At 35.4% G+C, this 27,218-nt stretch overlaps 1 protein-coding gene across 1 annotated transcript; it reads right to left on the bottom strand.

The window, feature by feature from the left end:
* Positions 1-5,445: 5,445 nt before the first annotated feature.
* On the bottom strand, positions 5,446-26,741 carry LOC140156647 (dimethyladenosine transferase 1, mitochondrial-like). Its single transcript, XM_072179583.1, has 8 exons — positions 26,548-26,741; positions 25,251-25,405; positions 22,362-22,472; positions 17,701-17,707; positions 16,005-16,147; positions 12,688-12,807; positions 11,607-11,734; positions 5,446-8,934 (listed from the first exon to the last, which is right to left on the bottom strand). Exons 1-8 carry the CDS (start codon positions 26,660-26,662, stop codon positions 8,757-8,759), a joined length of 957 nt encoding a protein of 318 aa, XP_072035684.1. The 5' UTR covers positions 26,663-26,741; the 3' UTR covers positions 5,446-8,756.
* Between the last annotated feature and the right edge of the window lie 477 nt (positions 26,742-27,218).

Below are 27,218 nucleotides of genomic sequence, written 5' to 3'. Positions count from 1 at the left end.
TCTATGTGGTGATTATTGAATGCATTCAACAGATGTCATACCACCAAGTTCATGACATCCCTGGCTGAAATTTGATACACTTTTGATACACCACTTTTGATACGTATGAAAAATGTATGAAATAAAAGGCTTTGAATTGGAACCCTCATTTCATACACTTTTATGTATCAAAACTGTATCAAATTAACATTGCATACACATTTTATACATATCAAAAGTGTATCAAATGCCAAGATAATGTATCAAAAAGTATCAAATGAAATGTATCCTTTCATTTCATACATATTTGATACATAATTATATCAAAAGTGTATCAAATAAGTAACTGTATCAAATCAGGGTTCCAATTTAAACTGTATCAAATTAGCGTTCAAATTTTTATCCTTTCATTTCATACACATTTCATACATAATTTATATCAAAAGTGTATCGAATATGTTACTGTATCAAATGAGGGTTCCAATTTAAACTGTATCAAATTTGCATTCAAATTTTTATCCTTTCATTTCATACACATTTCATACATAATTTATATCAAAAGTGTATCGAATATGTTACTGTATCAAATGAGGGTTCCAATTTAAACTGTATCAAATTTGCGTTCAAATTTTTATCCTTTCATTTCATACACATTTCATACATAATTTATATCAAAAGTGTATCGAATATGTTACTGTATCAAATCAGGGTTCCAATTTAAACTGTATCAAATTTGCGTTCAAATTTTTATCCTTTCATTTCATACACATTTCATACATCATTTATATCAAAAGTGTATCGAATATGTTACTGTATCAAATGAGGGTTCCAATTTAAACTATCAAATTTATGTTCAAATTTTTATCCTTTCATTTCATACACATTTCATACATAATTTATATCAAAAGTGTATCGAATATGTTACTGTATCAAATGAGGGTTCCAATTTAAACTGTATCAAATTTGCATTCAAATTTTTATCCTTTCATTTCATACATATTTCATACATAATTATATCAAAAGTGTATGAAATATGTAACTGTATCAAATCAGCGTTCCAGTTTAAACTGTATCAAATTAGCGTTCAAATTTTATCCTTTCATTTCATACACATTTCATACATAATTATATCAAAAGTGTATGAAATATGTAACTGTATCAAATCAGGGTTCCAATTTAAACTGTATCAAATTAGCGTTGAAATTTTTATCCTTTCATTTCATACACATTTCATACATAATTTATATCAAAAGTGTATCGAATATGTTACTGTATCAAATCAGGGTTCCAATTTAAACTGTATCAAATTAGCGTTCAAATTTTTATCCTTTCATTTCATACACATTTCATACATAATTTATATCAAAAGTGTATCGAATATGTTACTGTATCAAATGAGGGTTCCAATTTAAACTGTATCAAATTTGCGTTCAAATTTTTATCCTTTCATTTCATACACATTTCATACATCATTTATATCAAAAGTGTATCGAATATGTTACTGTATCAAATGAGGGTTCCAATTTAAACTGTATCAAATTTATGCTCAAATTTTTATCCTTTCATTTCATACACATTTCATACATAATTTATATCAAAAGTGTATCGAATATGTTACTGTATCAAATGAGGGTTCCAATTTAAACTGTATCAAATTTATGCTTCAAATTTTTATCCTTTCATTTCATACATATTTCATACATATTTCAAACATAATTATATCAAAAGTGTATGAAATATGTAACTGTATCAAATCAGCGTTCCAATTTAAACTGTATCAAATTAGCGTTCAAATTTTATCCTTTCATTTCATACACATTTCATACATAATTATATCAAAAGTGTATGAAATATGTAACTGTATCAAATCAGGGTTCCAATTTAAACTGTATCAAATTAGCGTTCAAATTTTTATCCTTTCATTTCATACACATTTCATACATAATTTATATCAAAAGTGTATCGAATATGTTACTGTATCAAATGAGGGTTCCAATTTAAACTATCAAATTAGCGTTGAAATTTTTATCCTTTCATTTCATACACATTTCATACATAATTATATCAAAAGTGTATGAAATATGTAACTGTATCAAATCAGCGTTCCAATTTAAACTGTATCAAATTAGCGTTCAAATTTTATCCTTTCATTTCATACACATTTCATACATATTTCAAACATATTTATATCAAAAGTGTATGAAATATGTAACTGTATCAAATCAGCGTTCCAATTTAAACTGTATCAAATTAGCGTTCAAATTTTATCCTTTCATTTCATACACATTTCATACATAATTATATCAAAAGTGTATGAAATATGTAACTGTATCAAATCAGGGTTCCAATTTAAACTGTATCAAATTAGCGTTCAAATTTTTATCCTTTCATTTCATACACATTTCATACATAATTTATATCAAAAGTGTATCGAATATGTTACTGTATCAAATGAGGGTTCCAATTTAAACTATCAAATTAGCGTTGAAATTTTTATCCTTTCATTTCATACACATTTCATACATAATTATATCAAAAGTGTATGAAATATGTAACTGTATCAAATCAGCGTTCCAAATTTTAACTGTATCAAATTAGCGTTCAAATTTTATCCTTTCATTTCATACACATTTCATACATAATTATATCAAAAGTGTATGAAATATGTAACTGTATCAAATCAGGGTTCCAATTTTAAACTGTATCAAATTAGCGTTGAAATTTTGATCCTTTCATTTCATACACATTTCATACATAATTATATCAAAAGTGTATCAAATATGTCACTGTATCAAATCAGCGTGCCAATTTAAACTGTATCAAATTAGCATTGAAATTCTTATCCTTTCATTTTATACACATTTTATACATAATTATATCAAAAGTGTATCAAATATGTCACTGTATCAAATCAGCGTTCCAATTCTAATGCTGGCCAGCTGGACCACCCTATTTTTGATACATGCCATTTGATACACCTTTGATATAGTTTTTTTGATACACTTTTGATACAGTTTTTTATACACTTTTGATAGTTTTTTGATACACTTTTGATAGTTTTTTGATACACTTTTGATACAGTTTTTTATACACTTTTGATACAGTTTTGATACACTTTTGATAGTTTTTTATACACTTTTGATACAGTTTTTCAAATTTCAAAATTGGTCCAATCAAGCTCAAATTCAACAAGAATTATCCGTACATGATCTAAACATATTTGCAAACATTAATGACCCCAAAGTGAAGGGGTCAAAGGTCAAATTTTGAAATTAGTCTAATCAAGCTCAAATTCAACACTGCCCTCTACTGCTAATGCTGACCTCTAGCACTTTCCCCCATCACGGAGCAGCTCAATGCACTTTCCCCAATCAACGTTCAAAATTACAACGCAATAGGATAAATGTGTGAGAAAGTCTTGCAAAAAAAGCAAAACCCAACCAAAATGGAACATACATACATCAGAAGGCCTGCTTGGAATGCAGTGCTTGTCACTGAAGTTGTTACCCTCAATAAAGAGACAAAAAGGCTACCAATAACATCTACTATACAGGCATGTGCTATATTCATGCTTAATACATATACATTGAGGCCCTATATATAATATATAGTAAGCTTACCTTATCAGAACAAAGTCAGATATTTCCTCTTTAATCACAGTCCCTGATTACAACTACATTGTAACCTAATGTGCAGTCTACAAGCATGTTTGTATCGTCATCATGATAAATAAAACACCATAATTTGCTCTAAAATACAGTACATTTCCAAATGCAAATCCTGGTGTTAACTGCATACATGCCACATGATACACTTTTGATATACCTCTAGCCACCCAAAATAAACTAAGTCCAATTTAGTACGCTTTTGATACACTAAAAAACAGGCAAAGTCCAATTTAATACACTTTTGATACACTGTATGCAGCCAGAATTTGACTAAGTCCAATTTGATACACTTTTGATATACCTCTAGACACCAAAAATTAACTAAGTTCAATTTGATACACTTTACATACACTAAAAAACAGGCAAAGTCCAATTTAATACACTTTTGATACACTGTATGCAGCCAGAATTTGACTAAGTCCAATTTGATACACTTTTGATATACATCTAGCACCAAAAGTTCACTTTGATACACTTTACATACACTGAAAAACTGCAAAGTTCAATTTGATACACTTTTGATACACCACAAGCATGGCCAAAATTAACTAAGTTCAAATTTGATACACTTTTGATACATTTTTGATACAGTTAGGTGGTATTTGATACAGTTTTGATACCTTATATTTTCAGTTGATACATTTTCAATACACCCTTTGTATATCAAAACTGTATTAAATTGCTGTTTGATACAGTTTTAATACACTTTGATACACTTTTGATACACTTCTTGCTGTATAGAATTTCTGCTAGGGATCATATCATTGTGATTCCCCATACTGACAAATAGTAAACCGTCCCTATAAAATACACTCCATAGTCATTCCAATACAAAGGGACAGGTTAATAGTTAATTACTGGGATTCATCAGCATGTGGTGATAATGATACCACCTTCATAACCAAAGTGCCTAAGTCATTATTACATCTTTCTCATTTCTAATTTTGATTTTGTGATTAATAAACCCATAATTAATCAAATTTCCAGCCGCATTCTTCATTAACTTGTGGAATTGATGTATTCCACAAATTAATGAAAAATGCAGCTGGACATTGTATTAATTATGGGTTTATTACTCAGAAAATCAAAATTGCAAATGAGAAACATGTAATAATGCCTTGGGCACTTTGGTTATGAGGGTGACGATATTATGATAAATTTTGTTAAGCAAATTTTGCATGTTATTTTAAAAAAAATTGTAGTAAATTTACTCTGTGTAATTGCCGTTTACCAAATTTTGTCTGAATTAAGGTCAAGCTACCATGCCTGTTTATGATATCAATCTGGTTGGCAGTTTTATTAGGTAAGTTTAAATTCAAGGTGTGCTATGATTATTTATCATGTTTTACTTTAATTAGAGTCAACCTACTGAGTGTAGGATAGTGATATCAAATCAATTTGATTGACAATTCACTTGATTTAAATTTTAAAAACTTTTAAATTTAATCTGAGCCATAATCATTTGAAAATTTCCTTTACATCAATGTCAAGCCACCAAGTGACCAAGTCTATGATAAAATATCACCTGATCAATTTTGTTGGCAATTCAGTAAAATATCACATGATCAATTTTGTTGGCAATTTGGTTAACTGAAATTTCAAACACTTGACATTTAATCAGTGCCATCATGCCATGATCATTAACCCTAACAAACCTGAGTACTACAAAACACTACACACAACTTACATTTAATCTACAGGTGCCATGTTTAGAATAATGATATCAAATTATCAATTTGGTTGGCAATTTGGTTAAATGAAATTTCAAACACTTGACATTTAATCTGTGCCATCATCATAAATTATGTTTTAACTAAATTATAGTCAAGCTGCTCTGTTTAGGACAATGATATCAAATGATCAATTTGATTGGCACTTTGGTTGATTGAAATCTCAACTTGTAAATCTAAACTGTGTGATGATCATTTACAAATTTTAATTGAATTACTGTCAAGCTGCTGCATTTATTAAATCACATGATCAATTTGATTTCCAGTTTGGTTAACTGAAACTTTATAACTGTTATCTGCAAAAACAATCTGTTAACAAAATAAACTAATGTCAACTACACAGAGTTAAAATATGTATTCACTTTGGAATTGGAAGAATTATGCATTATTCTGAAATAATGTTTTATTTTTTTGTTTTTTAATTATAAATGCACATGAACAATTAAGTGTACTTTGATAACTTATTGTATTAACATTCAGTTGTTTTTAATATATTCTTCTTATAGGAGCCTACAGTATAATAGTTTAAGTGTTTATTTGATGTTCTGGTTCTCAAAAGCCCAGTGTTACACCAGCTTTAGGCTGAACTGGGATACCCTGGGGTTGGGCTATTAACCATTTGAAATCCAAACACCCCCTGTGGAAGATATGACCTTAATCTCCTATCATGGATCGTGGGGTTGCCTGAACGGATGACTCCATTTGAAATTCACTCTCCCTGTGTGGGAGATTAAGGTCATGTCTTCCACAGGGGGTGTATGGATTTCAACTAGAAAAGTCCATCGTTATAAATCACATAATATCCAGTAAATATAAAATACTAGCTATTAATTCTATTGTACTCTCATTTACAATTATCGGTGATAAAGATAACAAAACAAAAGAAAAAAGTATGTTTGTGTTGTCCTCTTTCTTGTCTTATTCTTCACTTGTCTGAAACAAATAATAGGCTATTCCAGTTGAAATGCACATCCCCTATGGAAGACATGACCTTAATCTCCCACACACAGGGTGAATATTTTAAATGGAGCCGCCCATTCAAGTAACCTCGTTTAAAATTCATACTCCCTTTATGGTAGATTAAGGTCATATCTTCCATACAGTGTGGGTGTATGGATTTCAACTGGAATAACCCAATTGCATATCATTAGGGGAGCAGCCCGTCGGACCAGCAGACAAATTTAACCTCCCTCTCCTCCTGAAACTTCCAAATGCAATATGCTACTACCATGGTACCTGGATCCTACCTGCCCCTGGGTCATATAAGGGCCTTACCAAGGAAGCCTTTTATGCTTTGGCATGCCCAATATAACAGATACTTAGGCAAAAAAAGAAGAGTGTCTCAAAGCTTGCCCAACCCTCTCAATGCTTATTGTTTTTGCACACACAGGTACAGTCTACTCCCCATTACAGAAAAACACAGCACTAATGTTTTTGGATTAAAAATATATTATCCTGTTTTGCCAAATGAAACATAGCTAAATCCTAATCCTTTAGTTAGTTCTAACTGGCAATAAAAGTCGAATTTTAATATTTTTGCAATTTGAGGGAACATGGTCCAAAAACATGCAATTTTCCATGTTTTCTTATAATTCAAAGTGTAGTCACAAAATTGTAAGACTTGGCACAAGTCTAAGCATTCAAAATCTTGAGTTTAGGGTAAGAGTTAGCTCAAAATTTTAATATGTTATTTTTGCTAATTGGTTATGAAAAAGATTGGAAAATATGTTTTCCAAAAATTAGAATGCATAACTTGAAATTAGTCTTCGTTCAATTGGGCTTGATTGTCACAGAATACGAAAGAGGTTGAAAAACACCCTAAAAAGGCATGTTTTTGGCCCTTATTTCCAAAAATTGACCAAAAATTCAAAATTTTACTTTCATTGCCAGTTAGTACTAACTAAAGGATTACGATTTAGCTATGTTTCATTTGGCCAAACATGATGTTTTTTTAATCCAAAAAAATTAGTGCTGTATTTTTCTAGAATAGGGAGTAGGAGTTGATCATTGGGGCAAGTTTTCAATTTGCACTCCTACAGCAAATTTGGCCCAGTATGTCATTGTTACCAATTCATACTCTCCTGTTTTATTGGGAGTGTGGCAAATGTCTTTGTAAAATAAAAGCTGTGATTATTTGGCTTATTCACTGATGACCCCACACTCCCTCCAAGTCAGCAACAGACCTGGAAAGAATGGGAATCCAGCTTCAGGAAGTACCAACATTGGTATCAGAAGGGAAATTTTTCCTCCCCATAAGCTAAAGAAATTGTGTGAAATAGTGCTAACTTTGAGTGTTTTTTTTTCCATTTTCTTTCTGGGAAATGCACATTTTTCCAGGTCTGATGATCAATCAACATACAGTGACATAGCCAGCTTTTTAGTGTGAGGGGACAAAGCCAAATTTTCATTCCCATTTGTCAATTTTTTGTCCCATTTTTAGTCATTTTAAGAACATCTTTTTGCCATCCCCATTTTATCCCTGGGGGCACTTCCCCCCAGCCTGGCTACGCCACTGTCAATATGTGACACGATCAAGGGAAATGAGTCGGATGTCGCTAATATTGATTTTGAGATATTGACAAAGAAAGTGTTAAAATTCTTTTGTTTTATATTGTTTTCAGCGATTGATAAATTAACGTAACTTCGCAATAAAAAGTTGTATCAACATGGGGTTTTCAGTTTCTGAAAGCTCTAAATGTCCTCTTTAGAAAAACTCATTTTCGACTGGGGTCGACATGTGACTCATTCCCCTTGATCATGTCACATATTGTCAGCCTGCTACGCCAAATGCCTGAGTCATTTTTACATGTTTCTCATTTGCAATTTTGATTTTCTGAGTAATAAACCCATAATTCATCACATTTCCAGCCACATTCTTCAATAACTTGTGGAATACATCAAAAGTTAATGAAAAACATGGCTGGAAATGTGATGAATTATGTGAATCATGGGTTTGTCCTCCGGAAATCAATTTGACAGCAATGCCTTCTTGGCCCTTGAACATGGATGAATCAAACCATTCAATATAAAGTGTACACTTACAAGGTTTTATCCATTTTCAAGGGCCAAAAGTAATTATGAAGTGTTTCCTGCATGTACTTTTGGCCCTTGAACATGGATGAAGCAACCTCGTCAATATAAAGTCTACACCTACAAGGCTTTATCCATGTTCAAGGGCCAAAAGTACATATGAGGTTTTTCCCACCCAGTGACCATGTGCAATGCAATACAAAAAACCTCTGAGCTGTATCTATTGTTATACAATATGCCTAGTTACCTTTGTGTGGAAGAAATATCAGTACAAACCTGACTTCCGATAGAAAAACCCAGGATCCATTATAAGTAACAAAATTATGATATAATCTTAGTACAGTGTGTGCTACCTATAGTTGTAATCAATAAGACCAGGTATCCTATCACAAATAGCACTGTAGGCTAAACACAGACCATTAATCTCCTCCATGCTGAGTGATGGTGCTATACGAGTTGGATCCACACCAGATGATTCAAACATTTCATTGGTTAACTCTTTCATCATTGGATATGGGAACAGGATTCTGTGTGATATGAGAAACAAAGTGGTAACATTTAGCATAAATTGTACCATCCTGAAACATCATGGCCCTACTTATTCCTTCCTTAGCCTAAGCCCCATGGCCCTCTCTTGCAACTAATCAAACATGGTGGATAATTGTGGCTATGCGTGAGCATCAATGACTGGAGGATTTACCCCAGCATCTGGTTCCTAGGGAAAATAGTTACAGGAAAATGGCGATGATCGATTCGGGCACAAATTTGGTCATTTTACAGAAGCGGAAAAATGCCAAAGGTGAAAGCAATCTGATATAAACATCTACCAAAAAGTATTACCCCTTTAAATAATGGTCATTGTTCCTAAACGGTTGATTGTATGTTGGAATATGCAGTCTAAGCAGAATTTATTTCTGCGCTTTATGACAACTCATTTGTTGCAATGGTCCCAATATTGATAATGTAGTGTCCATTAACATGAAAGTAACCAAGTATTAAATTGCAGCAAAGTCCTATTGCTCCTGTATTCAGTATCCATTAAAAAGATAATGTTTCGTGAATATTTTGGAGGAGGTCAAAACATGTAATAATCAATAAGAAAATGTCATTATTCACATCAGTGATCACTGTTTACTTAATTCCATATTAAAACATTACAAGTTGAATGTTTTTGGTGACCAAGAAGGTCACAAGAAGCTGAAGTCCAAGGGTTACATCTATTGGTAATACCATGCTAGCAGTAAATTTTGATTCTAACTTTACCACTGAAAGGACAACTTGCAATTGAATACCTGAGTGGAAGAAGGGCCCAACTCCATCAAAACTTTTTTTGAGATATTAAGAAAAAACTTAATATTTGGAAAAGTTTTATAGACAGAATGTTTTCATCTTCAGGGGACCTTTAATACATGAACATACAATATTATACATACATTCGAAATTATATATGATGTTTCCATGGCAATGGTACAGGTCTTAATACGAGCTGGAGTTGGGCCCTTCTTCCACTAATATACTGCAAGTGTCAGTTCCGTAAGCAGATGTGTTATAAATAGCTACAGAAATTAGGTAATTATCCATTAATTGCACAAGTAGACGCATGTAATATGTTAGCAAGAAAGTTTATTGCAGTGAAAAGCAGATTTCATGGATGAACAAAATTCCTCTTTAATCCAATATTTGTGGAAGAAGGGCCCAACTCCATGAAGTTGGGCCTTACTTCCATGAAAACCATGATTAAGTGTATGTGGAAGACCATTTAGAGAGTGAATTTTGGCTCATCTTTCACACACAAGGAAGAACAGTCTGCTGGCAATAAAATGCTGGGTCTAACTCATTTTTGTAAAAAATTGGAGTTGGGCCCTTCTTCCACTCAGGTATTCAATTGTAGGCCATTTAGGACCTTGTTAGTCAGAAAACAATATTGAAATCTTCATGTTTTAATCTGACATTACGTGAATAATGATCACTGATGTGAATAATGATAATTGTTATAGAGGCCCTGCATTCTTTTATCCATTGGCTCCAAACAAAGGATTTGAACCGGTGTCCTTCACCGTAGTTATGGCGGAGTGCAGTCCATTCAATCAAATGTTGTCATCAACCTATTTGATCGTAGTGCAGGGTTATGTGTGTGAGACGAACTGTCACGGTAGATTGCAATCATGCTTTTGTTGAATGCATTTGAGTAGTCTGCCATATTTACGGGATGATACGTCATATGCAGGGCCTCTATTGATTATCACATGTTTTGATCCTCTCCAAATGCATGCAACATAAAGAATAATCCAATGAGAGCTGAACAGATTTCCTTCAATGGATACTGAATATGGGCCATATGATTTTGCTGCAACTTTCAAATCTTGGGTTACTTTCATTAAAATGTACGCTGTGACATCAATATTAGGACCATTGCAACAAATGAGGTGTCATAATGTGCAGAAACAAATTCTGCTTCGGTGCATATTCCAAATTTGGCATATAATCAACCATTTAGGAATAATGGCCATTATTTAAAGGGGTAATTGCTTTTTGGTATATGTTTATATGACATCAAAATGAAGGTGCAGATACTTTGATAGCTTTTGATACTTGATTACTTCAGTATTTTTCTTATTGCATGACAAAGCTGCTGAATTCAGCATTGTAATGCGCTAGCAGTAAACACCAAGGATAGCATTTACACTTTCAGAGCAGCAGGCTATTTACATGTTTCATGTAATAGACAATTTGGCCTAGATTGTTTGGTGGTGCAGTTCACAAGATCTAAGCCACCCCATGTATTTTGGTATAATCCAAAAATGACTTGATTAATTCTCTTTAAGCTTTGGAACACATACTAATTAGTTATGCATCAAGTGAGTGGCTTTTCGTTGCTACCTTTTATCATTTTTACCAAGAAATAAGCCATTTATGAAATTTTCAGTCAAACACAAATTGCATTTTTCTACATGGAATTTTATGCCTTGCATTTTATAAGGCAGTTGTCCCAGACAGAGTCAAGGTCTAACCCTTTGTGACATCATTGGAGGTGTCTCAACATTACTTGCAACAACAAATCTTTAGAACAATATGATCCGCTGACGACGCCGGTTGAGCCGGTAAAAACGCTCTGGTGAGTGTGCCAAATTTGAGTAGCTTAGCTCTGTATTTACATCATTGTAACTCCAAAACAAAAAAATGTTTTAAGCACACTTACTCTACACCTTTTCTGCAATACTTTTGCCGGAAGTGAAATACAGATCTAACAACTTTTTCCACCAAATGAAAGGGTAGCTTGATGAGTGGTTCTTTGAGAGGTGTAAAATGTACCACACCAATGTCAACCTGCAAGATAATAAACATCAATATTAGCAGGATAAAGCAAAAAAAAAGTTGATTGCTTGTCCTCGTCCGACAGACCGTCTTGGCAGTCTCGACCGTAGAGCTTTTTTTTGAAAAAGGTTTTTTTTACAGTTTCCCTAAAACATTCATCTGAAAACTGAGGATAAAAAAGAAATGTTGTAAAATACCATTTCCTGCATGTGTCTCCCTGTATAGTCATACCTGGCTAAGGGTTCTGATATTTTGTATTATCATCCTCAGCGTCTACACAAGTAAAACATTGAACTTTATAAAAATGCAGTATTTTAAGTCTGCCAGACATGTACATGCAAATAAAGTAGGGTTTACCTTGAATTTGTCTTTGGTGGAAATAATTCTGTGGTCAGTGAGTGTTAATGCATACTTACAAACAAGTACTGCACATTATACTATTGGTAATTGAAAAACAAAAAGATATAAAAAAAGTAAAAAAAAACCTTTTCCAGACCGAAAATTCACACAAATATGTTCATGCATCCAATGTCTCCTATATGTCAACTTGTTTACTTCCATCTGCAAATTCTTCTAACTGTACCCAAGAAAAACACATCATATGTGATGTGATCAAGCAAAATCAGTCGGAAGTCAGAAATATTGATTTTGAGATATAGTCAAACAACAGAAGTATTTCCTTTTGTTTCCTATTGTTTTGGAAACGCTTTAACTGCTCGTATCTTTTGAACTGGTTATTCAAATTCAATGGGGTTCCCTGCAAAATGTAGATTCGTAAATGCTGTTAACAATCCTATAAGAAACTGAAAATTGAATTTGTCCGACTTCAGACTGATCAGTTAAGTTTGACCATAAATAGTTTAAAGCTTAGTCATAATTGGCAATTGAAATGCGCATTTCAAGTTATCAACCAATCAGGAATGCTATTAGATAATCAGTAGTGTCCAGGGGTTTTAGTTACTTACGTCCGGTGTTGGTACACATGCTTTCCCTGGTATTGTGAAGCAATGTTTAACGTGACATAAATGCTGCGCCATAACTGATGGACGACTTCTCTGTGGGTGATTCGGAGGGGCTGTTAACCTCTATTGTAAAAAGATAAGAAAACATAGAAAATAAAACATAATTATCAAAGTAAAAAACTACACCAGATTTGTTTCCTGCATTGATGAACAGAAATATAGTGTAATAATAGAGGTGACTCCATTTGAAATCGACACCCCCTGTGCAGGAGATTAAGGTCATGTGATCCATAGGGGGTATATGGATTCCAACTGGAATATCCCATTTGAAGCATCTTGTGATTACCTATCCAAGGGTTTCCAGATTTTGCAGAATGACATCATATTCATAGCCAAATGTTTACTTACCTGCCGATCTAATATTGCCTCTGATTGGTCAATTACATGATATCTTAATTTTAATCACCAATCAGAAAGAAGCTTTGCAAATAATTCACCCCCATTTTTTGTGTGGTGAAATTACTCTAACAATGTTGCTGATTGGTCCAATTGATAATGAAAACTCCTTTTTGACCAATAGCCAGGTAGTTCTCATAGGGTTAAGATCTACCCTCTGTGCAGTTCAGGAAAACCCCTCGATCCCCAGGATATCTTATAATTATTATTTTCCTAGATTTTTAAGAATACCAGAAACATATTACAAAGGATGTTTTAGCCAAAGGTTTTCTTGCTTCCAAAGGTTTCATTTCTGCCTGAATTGGTTAATTTATGAAAACAGTTTTTATTAACACAAGTCTCCACATACATAAATGACAGCCAGTGAAAATAAATTCACTGACCATCCAGGATTTGAACCTGGGACCTTCGGATCACCAAACCGATGCTCCATAGTACTAACTGTGTTCGGGATAAGGTTAGGCTAGCGTTTGGGTCAGAGTTAGAACTAGAGTCAAGGTTAGGTTTAGGGTTAGGTTAGGAATAGGGTGAAAACTTGTTTTTTTACTACAAGCCTAAAAACTGAGGAGATAGCACTCTAAATGACCAGTCTCTTCATAGACTTGCATGTAAACACTGTTGTAAATAAACTGTTTACAAAAATGCCCACAAACCAAAACGAGTGTTTGTTTTTCATAAAAATTGCACATGTTTATCAAACATATGTCCCGCAATAGGTCACTTATAAATGCGACCTTGGAACCTCTCCTTATTGGGCTATTCCATTTGAAATCCACACTCCTACGGAAGACATGATCTTAATCTCCCATAAAGGGGATGTAGATTTCAAATGGAAGTCACCCATTCAGATAACACCATTTGAAATTCTCCCTCCCTCTGTGAAATATAAAGGTCATGTCTTCCATAGGGGGTGTCAGACAGGGTTTAATTCTGCATAAAACCGGGCAACGTTATTTCTATAGATCTGCTGCGCATTCAAATTGCATTGTATTGCATCGTAATTTCATTTGTGTCTATGCTAATTATGTTTACACAACATGAACTCACGTGTTTTCAAGCAAATTCGCCGATAATAGGTGATCAAAAGCGATCGTAATGTTACAAAAGTACAGATCGCATTCAGCTTACTTCATATGAGATGATCTTTGGAAAATACGGCATAATTTGTCTTGGTGTTTGCGGAATGCCATGCAGTAAAATATTAATACGCTATGGCAATTCATGATTGACAACTAACAATCGGCGTGTCCTTCAGATCCTCCACTGTCAATTTCTTATCCACTCACTAATCCTCACAAAAGCTTTGTGTTGATTACGTAATGTGTGGAGGCAAATTGCAATAAGTACAATGAAATAATGAGTAGGGCGGGCTCCGAGGCGGGTTTCTTCTTCATCTTACGTAACAGTATTGTTCTCCAAACTAGATGGACCGCGGTTCTCGGATGTCGCGGTTTTCGACGCACAGCGTCGACCGTGATGCCTCCACCAAAGGGAGTGATGTGGAATTCACAAGTTGATACAAAGCGTCAAGCCTAAAAGAGGAGACTGAATTTGACCTTAGATGACACCTGGATGACCCCAAAACAACCTTTCAATGACTCCTGGGTGACCCCAAAATGATCACCCAAAAGTTTGACTCTAAATGTTGACTGTACCCACCAAGTTTCATGCCCATATAGTAATTATACTAATTTGACCTCAGATGACCCCTGGTGACCCCAAAATGACCTTCCAAAAATTTGGTTCTAAATGTTGACCAGTGTTTACTCTCTCTGAAAATTGGGTGCGCCAAATGAAACATTTTCTTCCCAAATTGGCCCAATTTTGGCCCAGTAATTCCCCAAATTGACTTATTGTAATACAGCATTACAAATTTTTGTGAGACAAAAATAATTTTCACTGGGCCAAAATTGAGACATACGGCCTCTGAGTAAACACTGATGTTGACTGTACCCACCAAGTTTCATGCCCATACGACAGTTTTTACTAATTTGACCTCAGATGACCTCAGATGACCCCGAAATGACCTCCCAAAAATTTTGCTCTGAATATTGACTGTACCCACCAAATTTCATGCCCATACAACAGTTTATACTAATTTGACCTCAGATGACCCCTGGGTGACCCTGGATGACCCCAAAATGACCTTCAAAAAATTAGGCTCTGAATGTTGACTGTACCCTCCAAGTTTTATGCCCATACGACAGTTTGTACTAACTTGACCTCAGATGACCCCTGGGTGACCCCAGATGACCCCAAAATGACCTTTCAAAAATTTGGCTCTAAATGTTGACTGTACCTACCAAGTTTCATGGCCATATGACTATTTTTGATAATTTGACCTCAGATGACCCCTGCATGACCTCAGGAGACCTTGACCCACTAACCAATATAAACTTGTTCTGTCTGGGGTCAAGATGCACCCAGCCACCAAGTTTGAGGAACGTGCGGCCCCCAGTCTCCGAGAAAAGAGGTAAATAAGAAAAATGGGCCCTCTGACCTCAAATGACCTTTTACCTCAGTATATGACCTTGAACCTCACCCAAAAAAAAGTAGCCAGAGTTTTTGACCATGACCCACCTATCCTGAAAATCTGAAGTCAATCCGCCCATCCATGCCCGAGATATCGCATCCGGACGGAAGCACGGAAGGACGGAAAGACGGAAGGACGGAAGCACGGACATTGCAAAAACAGTATGCCTCGCGGTGGAGGCATAAGAGGCATAAAAAACCCGGAAGCTTGTCGTTTGGAGCTCTAGCTGAAATACAGCAAGATAATGTAAGATAGTAAATGTAAACCTGTATTTTAGCTAGAGTATCTCGAGCTAGGGGGTGTATGGATTTCAACTGCAATAGCAACATACCTCAGCAACCTCTTTCTGGAAAGTGAGTAACATACGACTTCTGCCATAGACAAATGGTCCACTGTGATTGGACACTGCCGCTAACCATCGGATTATCAGTGGTGTAGATACATTGAATGGTAGGTTACCAATGATGTGCACATCTGGAAGATCTACAGTGGCAGGGAAAAATTAATACAGTATTATTAGCCTTCGAATGGTAAATGAATACTAATCGAAGGGTATCTTAGCCTTCCTGTTTGGTATGGTAGGTTACTAATGATGTACACATCTGGAAGATCTACAGTGGCAGGGAATAGATAGTAACAGCTATTATATACCTCATATATAGATTCCTGTCATCTGATTGGTTAAAAGTGCAGTCATTGAATTAGCTATGCCCTCAATTACGTAAAAACTGAACTATTCCCGGGCAATAGTCTTTTAAAAGACTATTCCCGGGAATAGTCATTTTCACATCATCGGCGCGCGCGATGGCGTGTTCGCATTACGCGCACGATGGCGTGTTCGCGTTACGCACGCGATGGCGTGTTCGCGTTACGCACACGGCGCCAACGCGATGCCTGCCAGTTGCGGTGACGCGATCGGTTCATAACGAAAAACTTTCTTTGTAAATTTTACCATGGCCTATGAGCTCCTATGAACAATAAAATAGGCCTTTTAACCAATCAGATGACAAAAATCTATATTAATTCGGTATATAAAACAAATGTGTTGTTTTGCTGTTATTGTATTGTTGTATTTTGAATGAAATAAAGACTGATTGATTGATTGATATAAAACAAATATTGACTGCTTTATTTGGGACATGGTTAAGATTATAGGCCCGCGGTGATCTCAAAACCATGCTATGACCCTCGGCTGCGCCTCGGGTCATAGCATGGTTTTGAGATCACCGCGGGCCTATAATCTTAACCATGCCCCTCATAGCAGTCAATATTTATATACTATCATCACTATAATCGAAGGGTATCTTAGCCTTCCTGTTTGGTAAGGGGGGTTACCAATGATGTGCACATCTGGAAGATCTACAGTGGCAGGGATAAACGAAAAGTAACGACCACTATCAATACAATATTAGCCTTCAAATGGTAAATGAATACTAATCGAAGGGTATCTTAGCCTTCCTGTTTGGTAAGGGAGGTTACTAATGATGCACACATCTGGACGATCTACAGTGGCAGGGAATAGAATAGTAACGGCTACTATCATCACTATAATCGAAGGGTATCTTAGCCTTCCTGTTTGGTATGGTAGGTTACCAATGATATGCACATCTGGAAGATCTACAGTGGCAGGGAATAGAATAGTAACGGCTACTATCATCACTATAATCGAAGGGTATCTTAGCCTTCCTGTTTGGTAAGGGGGGTTACCAACAGTGTTTACTCAGAGGCCGTATGTCTCAATTTTGGCCCAGTGAAAATTATTTTTAGGCGCACACAAAATTTGCAATGCTGTATTACATTAGTCAATTTGGGGAATTACTGAGCCAAAATTGGGCCAATTTGGGAAGAAAATGTTTCATTTGGCGCACCCAATTTCCAGAGAGAGTAAACACTGGTTACCAATGATGTGCACATCTGGAAGATCTACAGTGGCAGGGATAAACGATAAGTAACGACCACTATCAATACAATATTAGTAGGCATGTCCACTAAAAATTGAAGTACTTTTAAATTGATTCAGACCTAACTTATTGGCTGGGAATTGATGAAAGAAACATTTTGGCGTTTAAATAATCTTAATCGGACGTTTCATTCCAGAGATATGGCCTTTCGAGTGTCACGGTTTTATATAGGGCTGCTAGAACATTTTAAAAGTTAAAGTCCAAAAGGAATACTAACAGAAAGTACAACTTTAAGGTACTTTTTCTTAATGTATTTATTAACTAGCTTATCTGGAACATTATATTTGCTTATAACAACATGAAAATAAGATCATCCTGAAAATTTAATCAATTTTTTTGACATACAACAAAAAATATAAGACCTCAAAACCCATGGTTTGTTTGGTGAAACCTCAAGCATGATCATAGATCGTCGGCAGAGTGCTACACTATCGTAAGTGCAGTTTGGACAGTTTTACAGGAGGAGCATTTTTGTGTTTAGCGTAGCCGTTTGTTTCCAAGTGGCCATAAAATGACATGGGAATGTAAAGCAATTTGATTTGAATAATATAAACTATATAAATGGTGTTAAAATTAATAAATCGATGAATTATTTACTGATTTAGATGTCGTAAGTGCCACATACGATAGTGTTACACTCAAATAGAAATGAGTGTAGAGGTGCAACACTATCGTATGTGCCACATACGCTACTGCTGCACTCAAATAGAAATAAGTGTAAAGTGCAACACTATCGTATGTGCCTATACGATAGTGTAGCATTCATTGCTAAATTAGGATATATGCGTAATATCGGCTCAAATATCCAATATTTTGTCATTTTATGTTTCTTAACAAGTGTTAATTTATTTTGGCACATAATATTTACAATAGCAAGACACATTTTGGCGTAATGTTATCTCTCAAGATTTATTACTGAATCTAAAACTAAAAACACCGGATTTATCGTCTCTATTACCAGTCATGGGAGCTATGAACTTAGCCAGCATGATGACAACGCATACAGCCGCCAGCGTCACAGCCAGTGATGTGTTAGAGACTGTTTTGCACTTACGATGGTGTAGCATTCCGTGATTTTGCTGTTTAGGCCCAATAAAGTAGCGTATGTGGCACATACGATGGTCTTGCAGCAAATGAAAAACAAAATTAGCGTGCAAGACTATCGTAAGTGGCACATACGATAGTCTTGCATGCATTAATTAAAATTGTATTGCACTTACGATATTTTTTATTTTATTAATTAAAAATAATTAAGCAATTTTGAAACTTAAAACCTGATTTAAAATGTGCGTTTTTATATGGCCTTTCATAATTCGTCAAAATCTCATTTTGGCCAAAAATGTCACTTACGATAGTGTAGCACTCTGGCGACGAGATGGCCGCCATGGAAAATATCTCCATAGAGGAGATGAACAATAAGTGCATTATTTCAAATGAAAAGCGGTAGTCTTAAACATTGTTCAATCTTTTAAGGTCAGCACATTTTATCTTCAAAATTATTATATTTCATCATGGCATAAGTTTGGTAACATTAATCACTACCAATTTTGAGAAATTTGCTCCAACTCAAAGGTTATCTTTACTACATTGAGCAATACACTGTGTGTGCATGGAAGCCATGATGGATAACATATGCCCAGCATATGAAATGGACATGGTAGTGAACAGTGCACTGGGAAGTGCATGATTTGAGATGGGCCGCGGTAGGCTTAAACATTCTTAAATTTCTTAACATCCTACACATTTTGTCTTCAAAAATAGTTAAATTTTATGAGTATGTAAGTTTGCTTGTCTGATTCACTCCAAATTCGGAGATAATTGCGTTTGAACACCTGATGCACGGAATGGTGTCACTTCAACCTGTTGTACTTCTCATCTCATTAAATTTTTCATTAAAAAAGTTGATCTCTTCATGAAGGAAGGTCCTCTCTATTTACTGACCAAACAGGAAAAAGTTTGGTTAATGTTTTCTGGTGGAATCAGGAATTTCTTGAAACACCCTGATATAGGCCTACATTTGGATCAAAACAAGTATGTACGCCCATTTAACAGGCCTGGGATTTCTTGTATCGATCAGTTTCTCCATAGACAATACGTGTGTGAGTGCACGCACACAGTAAATGAAAAATCGTTCTAGTGTAAACTGTATTGACAGTGGGCATCCCTAATATTAGCCTTCAAATGGTAAATGAATACTAATCAATGGGTATCTTAGCCTTCCTGTTTGGTAAGGGAGGTTACTAATGATGCACACATCTGGAAGATCTACAGTGGCAGGGAAAAGAATAGTAACGGCCACTATCATCACTATAATCGAAGGGTATCTTAGCCTTCCTGTTTGGTAAGGGAGGTTACCAATGATGTGCGCATCTGGAAGATCTACAGTGGCAGGGATAAATGAATAGTAACGACCACTATCAATACAATATTAGCCTTCAAATGGTAAATGAATACTAATCAAAGGGTATCTTAGCCTTCCTTTTTGGTAAGGGAGGTTACTAATGATATGCACATCTGGAAGATCTACAGTGGCAGGGAAAAGAATAGTAACGGCCACTATCATCACTATAATCAAAGGGTATCTTAGCCTTCCTGTTTGGTAAGGGAGGTTACCAATGATGTGCACATATGGAAGATCTACAGTGGCAGGGATAAATGAATAGTAACGACCACTATCAATACAATATTAGCCTTCAAATGGTAAATGAATACTAATCAAAGGGTATCTTAGCCTTCCTGTTTGGTAAGGGAGGTTACTAATGATATGCACATCTGGAAGATCTACAGTGGCAGGGAAAAGAATAGTAACGGCCACTATCATCACTATAATCGAAGGGTATCTTAGCCTTCCTGTTTGGTAAGGGAGGTTACCAATGATGTGCACATCTGGAAGATCTACAGTGGCAGGGATAAATGAATAGTAACGACCACTATCAATACAATATTAGCCTTCAAATGGTAAATGAATACTAATCAAAGGGTATCTTAGCCTTCCTGTTTGGTATGGTAGGTTACCAATGATATACACATCTGGAAGATCTACATTGGCAGGGATAAATGATGTCAACATCAGCCTAAACTTCGTTCTTATTGTTTGTTCAAAACAAATTTTCATTGTGAGAATTATGTTCTTATGTTTCATCGCGCATTTAGATCAAATTTCAGTAGATTAAGACTCAGTGCTCACTCTTTGATGATTGAAAAGGGAAGTCATTTAATACCTATACTAGATCCTCATAAGAGAATTTGTCATCTATGTACTTTAAATATGATTGAGGATGAATTTCATGTTATTATTAAATGCCCATTTTATGATACTTTATGAGAGATATGTTGAAAATTTTAACTGATATGTATGATAACTTTGATAATCTGACTGACGATGTTAAATTTATAAAAATAATGAGTGTCACAGATTTTGATAGTATAAAACCTGTTCTTACTTTTGTAAACTCTGCTTTTGAAGCACGTAGTAACCTAGATGTTTAATAGTTTAGTTTTATAATTTATTTATTCTCTTTATTATTTTCTATATGTGTATCTTTTGTATAACTTGACTGTACCTATTTGTTTGGTGATGTCAATAAAATAACTTGAACTTAACTTGAATACAGTATTATTAGCCTTCAAATGGTAAATGAATACTAATCGAAGGATATCTTAGCCTTCCTGTTTGGTAAGGGAGGTTACCAATGATATACACATCTGGAAGATCTACATTGGCAGGGATAAATGAATACAGTATTATTAGCCTTCGAATGGTAAATGAATACTAATCGAAGGATATCTTAGCCTTCCTGTTTGGTAAGGGAGGTTACCAATGATATGCACATCTGGAAGATCTACAGTGGCAGGGTAAAATGAATCCAGTATTATTAGCCTTCGAATGGTAAATGAACACTAATTGAAGGGTATCTTAGCCTCCTGTTTGGTAAGGGAGGTTACCAATGATATGCACATCTGGAAGATCTACAGCGGCAGGGGAAATGAATACAGTATTATTAGCCTTTGAATGGTAAATGAATACTAATCGAAGGGTATCTTAGCATTCCTGTTTGGTAAGGGAGGTTACCAATGATATGCACATCTGGAAGATCTACAATGGCAGGGAAAAAGAATAAACAACTCATGAAGGGTGCAGAAAAGTTGTACTGGTAGGTGACCACTGAAAATTGTCCTCTTTCATACCTTTACATAATTTTCACATTTTTTGGCTACTGCCACATGCTATGCTGGTTTTATATTATTATGCCGCTTTACCACTAAGGGCAAGCCGATATATATCGATCACTCCACTGCTTAGCACAAAGCAACAGATCGCTTGGAGTTGAATTCAAGTCAACTTTGAAGTGTTACTGCTCTGACGTATGAGAACCGGATATGGCTAATTTTGACAAACATTCTTGAGCAAAGACCATTATTGTAATACAAACTCATATTTCATGCTTCATAAACTTATACATTTTGTGTATAACCTTAAGTCCACCAATACACAATTGTAAGGTACTGAATTGAAATAATGAACATTGTTAAAGATTCCTCAACTTTAATTTCCTTGAAATAAAGTTTGAGAGAAATTATGCAAGAGAGAAAAACATCACCTTTAATCAATACTAATCATTCAAATAACTTTGAATTTTGTTATAAATCTAAATTTAAAAAATTATTTCTTTTTCTACTAATACTATAAAAAATGGAAAATATTAAAACTACGGGGTATGCATCACCTCTCCATGCCAGTCCTTCTTCACTGCCTCAGGGAATATATTTTCCATGTTGAATTTCAAAATGTCATCATTAAACACCTGCAGCCTACCCTCTGAAGCTTCAGCAAGCATCTGCAAAGAAAAGAGGAAACATTCATATTAACCTAGAGTCTGAAGTTTACCATTTTCTAAAATCCATTTTCCGTGTTGTAATTCGTGTTGTAAAATTTGTAAATCCGTGTTTCATGAATAAAGCTTAAAATGTATAAGCAATGATAAATGTCATAATAAAGTGCTCTGATTGGAATATTCTCACGAAAATAGACCGATGTTACGATGTTTGAAGAGATAGGGGGTTCATGCCTTGGTAATATCATTATATATCGGTATTATCAAACAGTATTTTGCCATATTGACAAACACATCTCATTATTGTTTTTAACATTTATTTCTCTTATCTTTTAACAATTTTTGTCACACCATACAAACATGTCATTTTCCGTGTTGTACCTCTGATTCCGTGATTTTATTCCGTTTTCCGCAAAACGGAAAACTTCGGACTCTAATATTAACCCTCTCCATGCGGGTGTCGACTACAGATGAAAGGTTTCAAATTTTCTTGTTTCTTGCCGCTGCTACATGTCGGCTGCTACATGTGTCTCATTTCACATAATAGCTAGGAATAAATACCAGACTCATCTCCGAAGTGGAGGTCACTTCAAATCATCCCAAGTCACATTGTTTAGGAATACAGAGAACATTCTTTAACAATGTGACTTGGGGATGATTTGAAGTGACCTGCACTTGAGATGAGTCTAGTATTTATTCCTAGCTATTATGTGAAATGAGACATATGTAGCAGCCGACAAGTGCATCGTTTTGATATGGATGTACACATATTGGTAATTAATTTTGATAACTATTCGCCATCATGGTAAATACATGTATGCTATAACTTAGTTACTTGTTCATGCTTGGTTTGCACACATAGTAGCAACCCATTGATTTTGAGTTAAAGTGAATCCGAATACAGATACAGCTAGTGCAGTGTGAACCAGAACTTCTTTGTATAGACATCAGGTGACATTTAGCTCGAGATACTCTAGCTAAAATACAGGTTTATATTTACTATCTTACATTATCTTGCTGTATTTCAGCTAGAGCTCCAAACGACAAGCTTCCGGTTTTTTGGAGAACAATACTGTTACGTAAGATGAAGAAGAAACCCGCCTCGGAGCCCGCCTCTACTCATTATTTCATTGTACTTATTGCAATTTGCCTCCACACATTACGTATCAACACAAAGCTTTTGTGAGGATTAGTGAGTGGATAAGAAATTGACAGTGGAGGATACGAAGGACACGCCGATTGTTAGTTGTCAATCATGAATTGCTGCAACGTATTAATATTTTACTGCATGGCATTCCCCAAACACCAAGACAAATTATGCCGTATTTTTCCAAAGATCATCTCATATGAAGTTAGCTGAATGCGATCTGTACTTTTGTAACATTCCGATCGCTTTTGATCACCTATTATCGGCGAATTTGCTTGAAAACACGTGAGTTCATGTTGTGTAAACATAATTAGCATAGACACAAATGAAATTACGATGCAATACAATGCAATTTGAATGCGCAGCAGATCTATAGAAATAACTTTGCCCGGGTTTGTGCAGAATTAGACCCTGTCTGGTGACATTGCAAGTGTGACACAGTCAATAATTACAAGTGCAGGTATCTACAACTAGATGTAGCTGCCCCTGAAGCTGGAAGGGGACTCGATCTTTTGTGCGTAATTATAGAGGGCCAGGGGATTCACTCTATCATTAAAAAAATTATTTGAAGAAGTCAAAGAGCCCTAGGAATAAAAACTGTAGTGTAATTCACGCCAGATACAATTTCTTTATACGACAAAAATTAATTTTGTAATCGATCAAAAACAAACGCTTTATATCAATTTTAAATTTAGCCTGAATCAGTAATATGATACCTCTCGCCTTTTTTAGGTCAAGGCTATTTTTACCATTATGCAGCGAACCATTGTTGAAGCTATTTCACATACATGTACAAAACATTCTAGAGAAAGAACAAGGACATATAGTGTTGAAATATCTTTTGTTGATTTCAATGATAATGTCATGAAGTCGTAAATTTTAAGGTCAAATTCCTAAAACCAAAACAAAACATTGCGACGCAGATAATTCCCGACTTACGCAATTTCATCATCACATCAGTGTCTTTATTATTTGTTTGAAACCTTTCCCAAACGTTCAGTGCTATTTATGCATAAAACGGCTTTACAAAACGCGTCTTTTTTTAGTAAACAAAAGGCTAAAGATGGCATTATGAGATTTATCTTTTATCATTACACTCATCCACTCAACTGCCACGGTGGTCGAGCGGTAAAGCGCTAGACGCGTAATCGAAGGAAATTTAGAATCGCTGGTTCGAGTCCCAACGAAGCCTGTGGAAACAAAATTCAAAATTCATGATCGCATTCCGAAATGAGTCACTTGTCGGTAAATCATGTATCGTATCCTTAAAGGCATTGAGGGATGACAGTTGTGCTTGCTCCAATTGGAGGGAATTCCAGTCTCTAGGTTCTCAAGAGAAGGACATCAGAAGACTTATACTGCTTAGGGAGCTGCAGTGATGCATCTGGAAACGGGTGTTATGACCTCGGGTGCTCCCAGTAAAACCCCAAACATTTATATGAAATTGTGAAAATATTTTGCAACATTTGTTGATTTTGTCCCCCTGAAATTCACTTTCCACCCCCCCCCCATACCCCCTGAAAAAAGTCTATTGTCCATAGAAACCACTGGTTAAGAGAAACTTTTGTTGACTTTTCAATTATTTGACCTGTGATCCTAAAAAGCAATCCTAGAAGCAATTTCTTATTACATACCTGTAAACTTGGCATAAAACGTTTATCTTTCTCCACCACCACCACTTGACTTGCTCCTCTATTTAAGATGGATCTGGTAATTCCTCCTGGTCCAGGACCAACCTCACACACATACGCCCCTTCTAGATTTTTCCCAGCATACTTGACAATTTTATCTGAAATATTGATGATAAAAAAAAAAAAAAAGAATATGGCATTGAGCTTTTATTTTTCAGACAAATCCTGCTCTGAGGAGAAAGATCAATACTTGTGTTTAGTGTTTACACTAGGATCCACAACATGCTCATCTATCAGGGCACATTTCTTTAACCCTAATAAAGTAATATTTGTATTCATTGAATGACCTTTGGAAATTTGGGTACAAAAGCTCATACTCTGCAATTTGAGGTCAAATTTTACACTATGATTGTATAATTGAGGTTATTGAACTATGCCATTTGGATGAGGCCATTGTGGTCCATAGTGTTGGGGAACAAACCAAAAGGTGATGACACCCTATAGCAAAAATGCTCAGTTTCATTCAAGTTTGTTCGGCTTTAAAAATAAGACTCATAACACTGTTTATTGATATAGAATGGCATGCACGCAGTTGGGCGCAATGCTTACGCTAGTTGTGCGTTGCTTAATGCGTGACTGGCGCATGTGTTGACGCGACCGTGAGTTGGGACTTTATTGATGTGCGCAGTAACGAAAGCTAAATAATTTTCACTTACATAAGCCGAACAAACTTTAGAGAGGGGTCGATAAGTCCAATTACGTTTGTTAAATATCAGTCAAACTTGACCTTTCAAGTTGGAATTTTCAACATTTCACACTTACGTTTCAGAGGAGGAAGGAAAGGAGTGGGTCATCTTCCTAATGTCAGAGGTGTCTGCAGGTTTTCAAAAGTAGGGGAAACAGGTCTTGTTCACAAAATTTTGGCACACGTCACATGCAAATCCCCGGCTGTATTTTCCCTGACTGACTTAATTCCCCTTCATGTCAAGAACATTGACAGTTTTCAATGTTGTCAATATTATTTGAAAACATTGACTAGTCAATACCGTCAATGACCGTATTCAGTGGTATTGGAAACACAATCATGATCATTGAAACATCGCAATGTAATCAATGTTCACCTTTTTAAACACGAGCAAGGCGCAGAAAATGTCACCGCCGCTCAGCCTGATCTACCAAAAAAACCAAAGATGGGACTCTAACCTCAAAAGTGAGCACATCTATTTTGTAAAAATAATTTTGCTTGACATTAATTTTAGGAAATCAATTCAAATGTAAGCTTATATTTTTTTAAGCTTACCTGTCAAATTGAGATCTAAAATGAAATTCTGTGCCAGCTGCTTTTCAGCTCGTAACCCATAGAGACGAATAATCTCACGAAGTGTTGGTAGCGGAGGTAAACGAAGAGGGTTCATTTTACAAAGATAACCATGTTACAAATCACATAAATCGTGAAATCAAAGCAATCACTTCACTTTTCACGCACATGTAGTTGTTTACGTGACCTTTTGACCACCCGGAAGTTGTGGTTGTCAAGAACGCTGGGATACATTTCTGCGGACGGCTCTTCGATGACACGGAACTGGATCTTTTATTTGCTGGTAAGCTGCTAGGGACGATAATATAACACGTATTAAGAATGGTATTACGCTTTCAATAAAGTTGTTCTACATTTCTATGTATGAAATATTTTTAGAACGATGTTTTTGTCCCATTAAAAGCTGACCAAATTTTAGTTGTACGGGGAGTGCAAAATTCGGAAACCTTGAACTTCCCACTTTTTACTCGAAAAGTCTAGCTTCAAATTATAATATTTACAGTAATTTCTTGGCCAAACTGGAACATGCGCGTTGCTTGCATGTAGCATACTAAGCATGTACGCAATGTAAGGCGCGTGTATGCCTTCTTTTGTACCGTATCTACAGTCCAAGCTATTAGTATTTATGATTATATTCGCGTGGCCGTGGTTTA

The sequence above is a fragment of the Amphiura filiformis genome, chromosome 7, assembly GCF_039555335.1.
Source record: "Amphiura filiformis chromosome 7, Afil_fr2py, whole genome shotgun sequence".
NCBI lineage: Eukaryota > Metazoa > Echinodermata > Ophiuroidea > Amphilepidida > Amphiuridae > Amphiura > Amphiura filiformis.
This window is presented reverse-complemented; position numbering and strand designations above follow the sequence as displayed.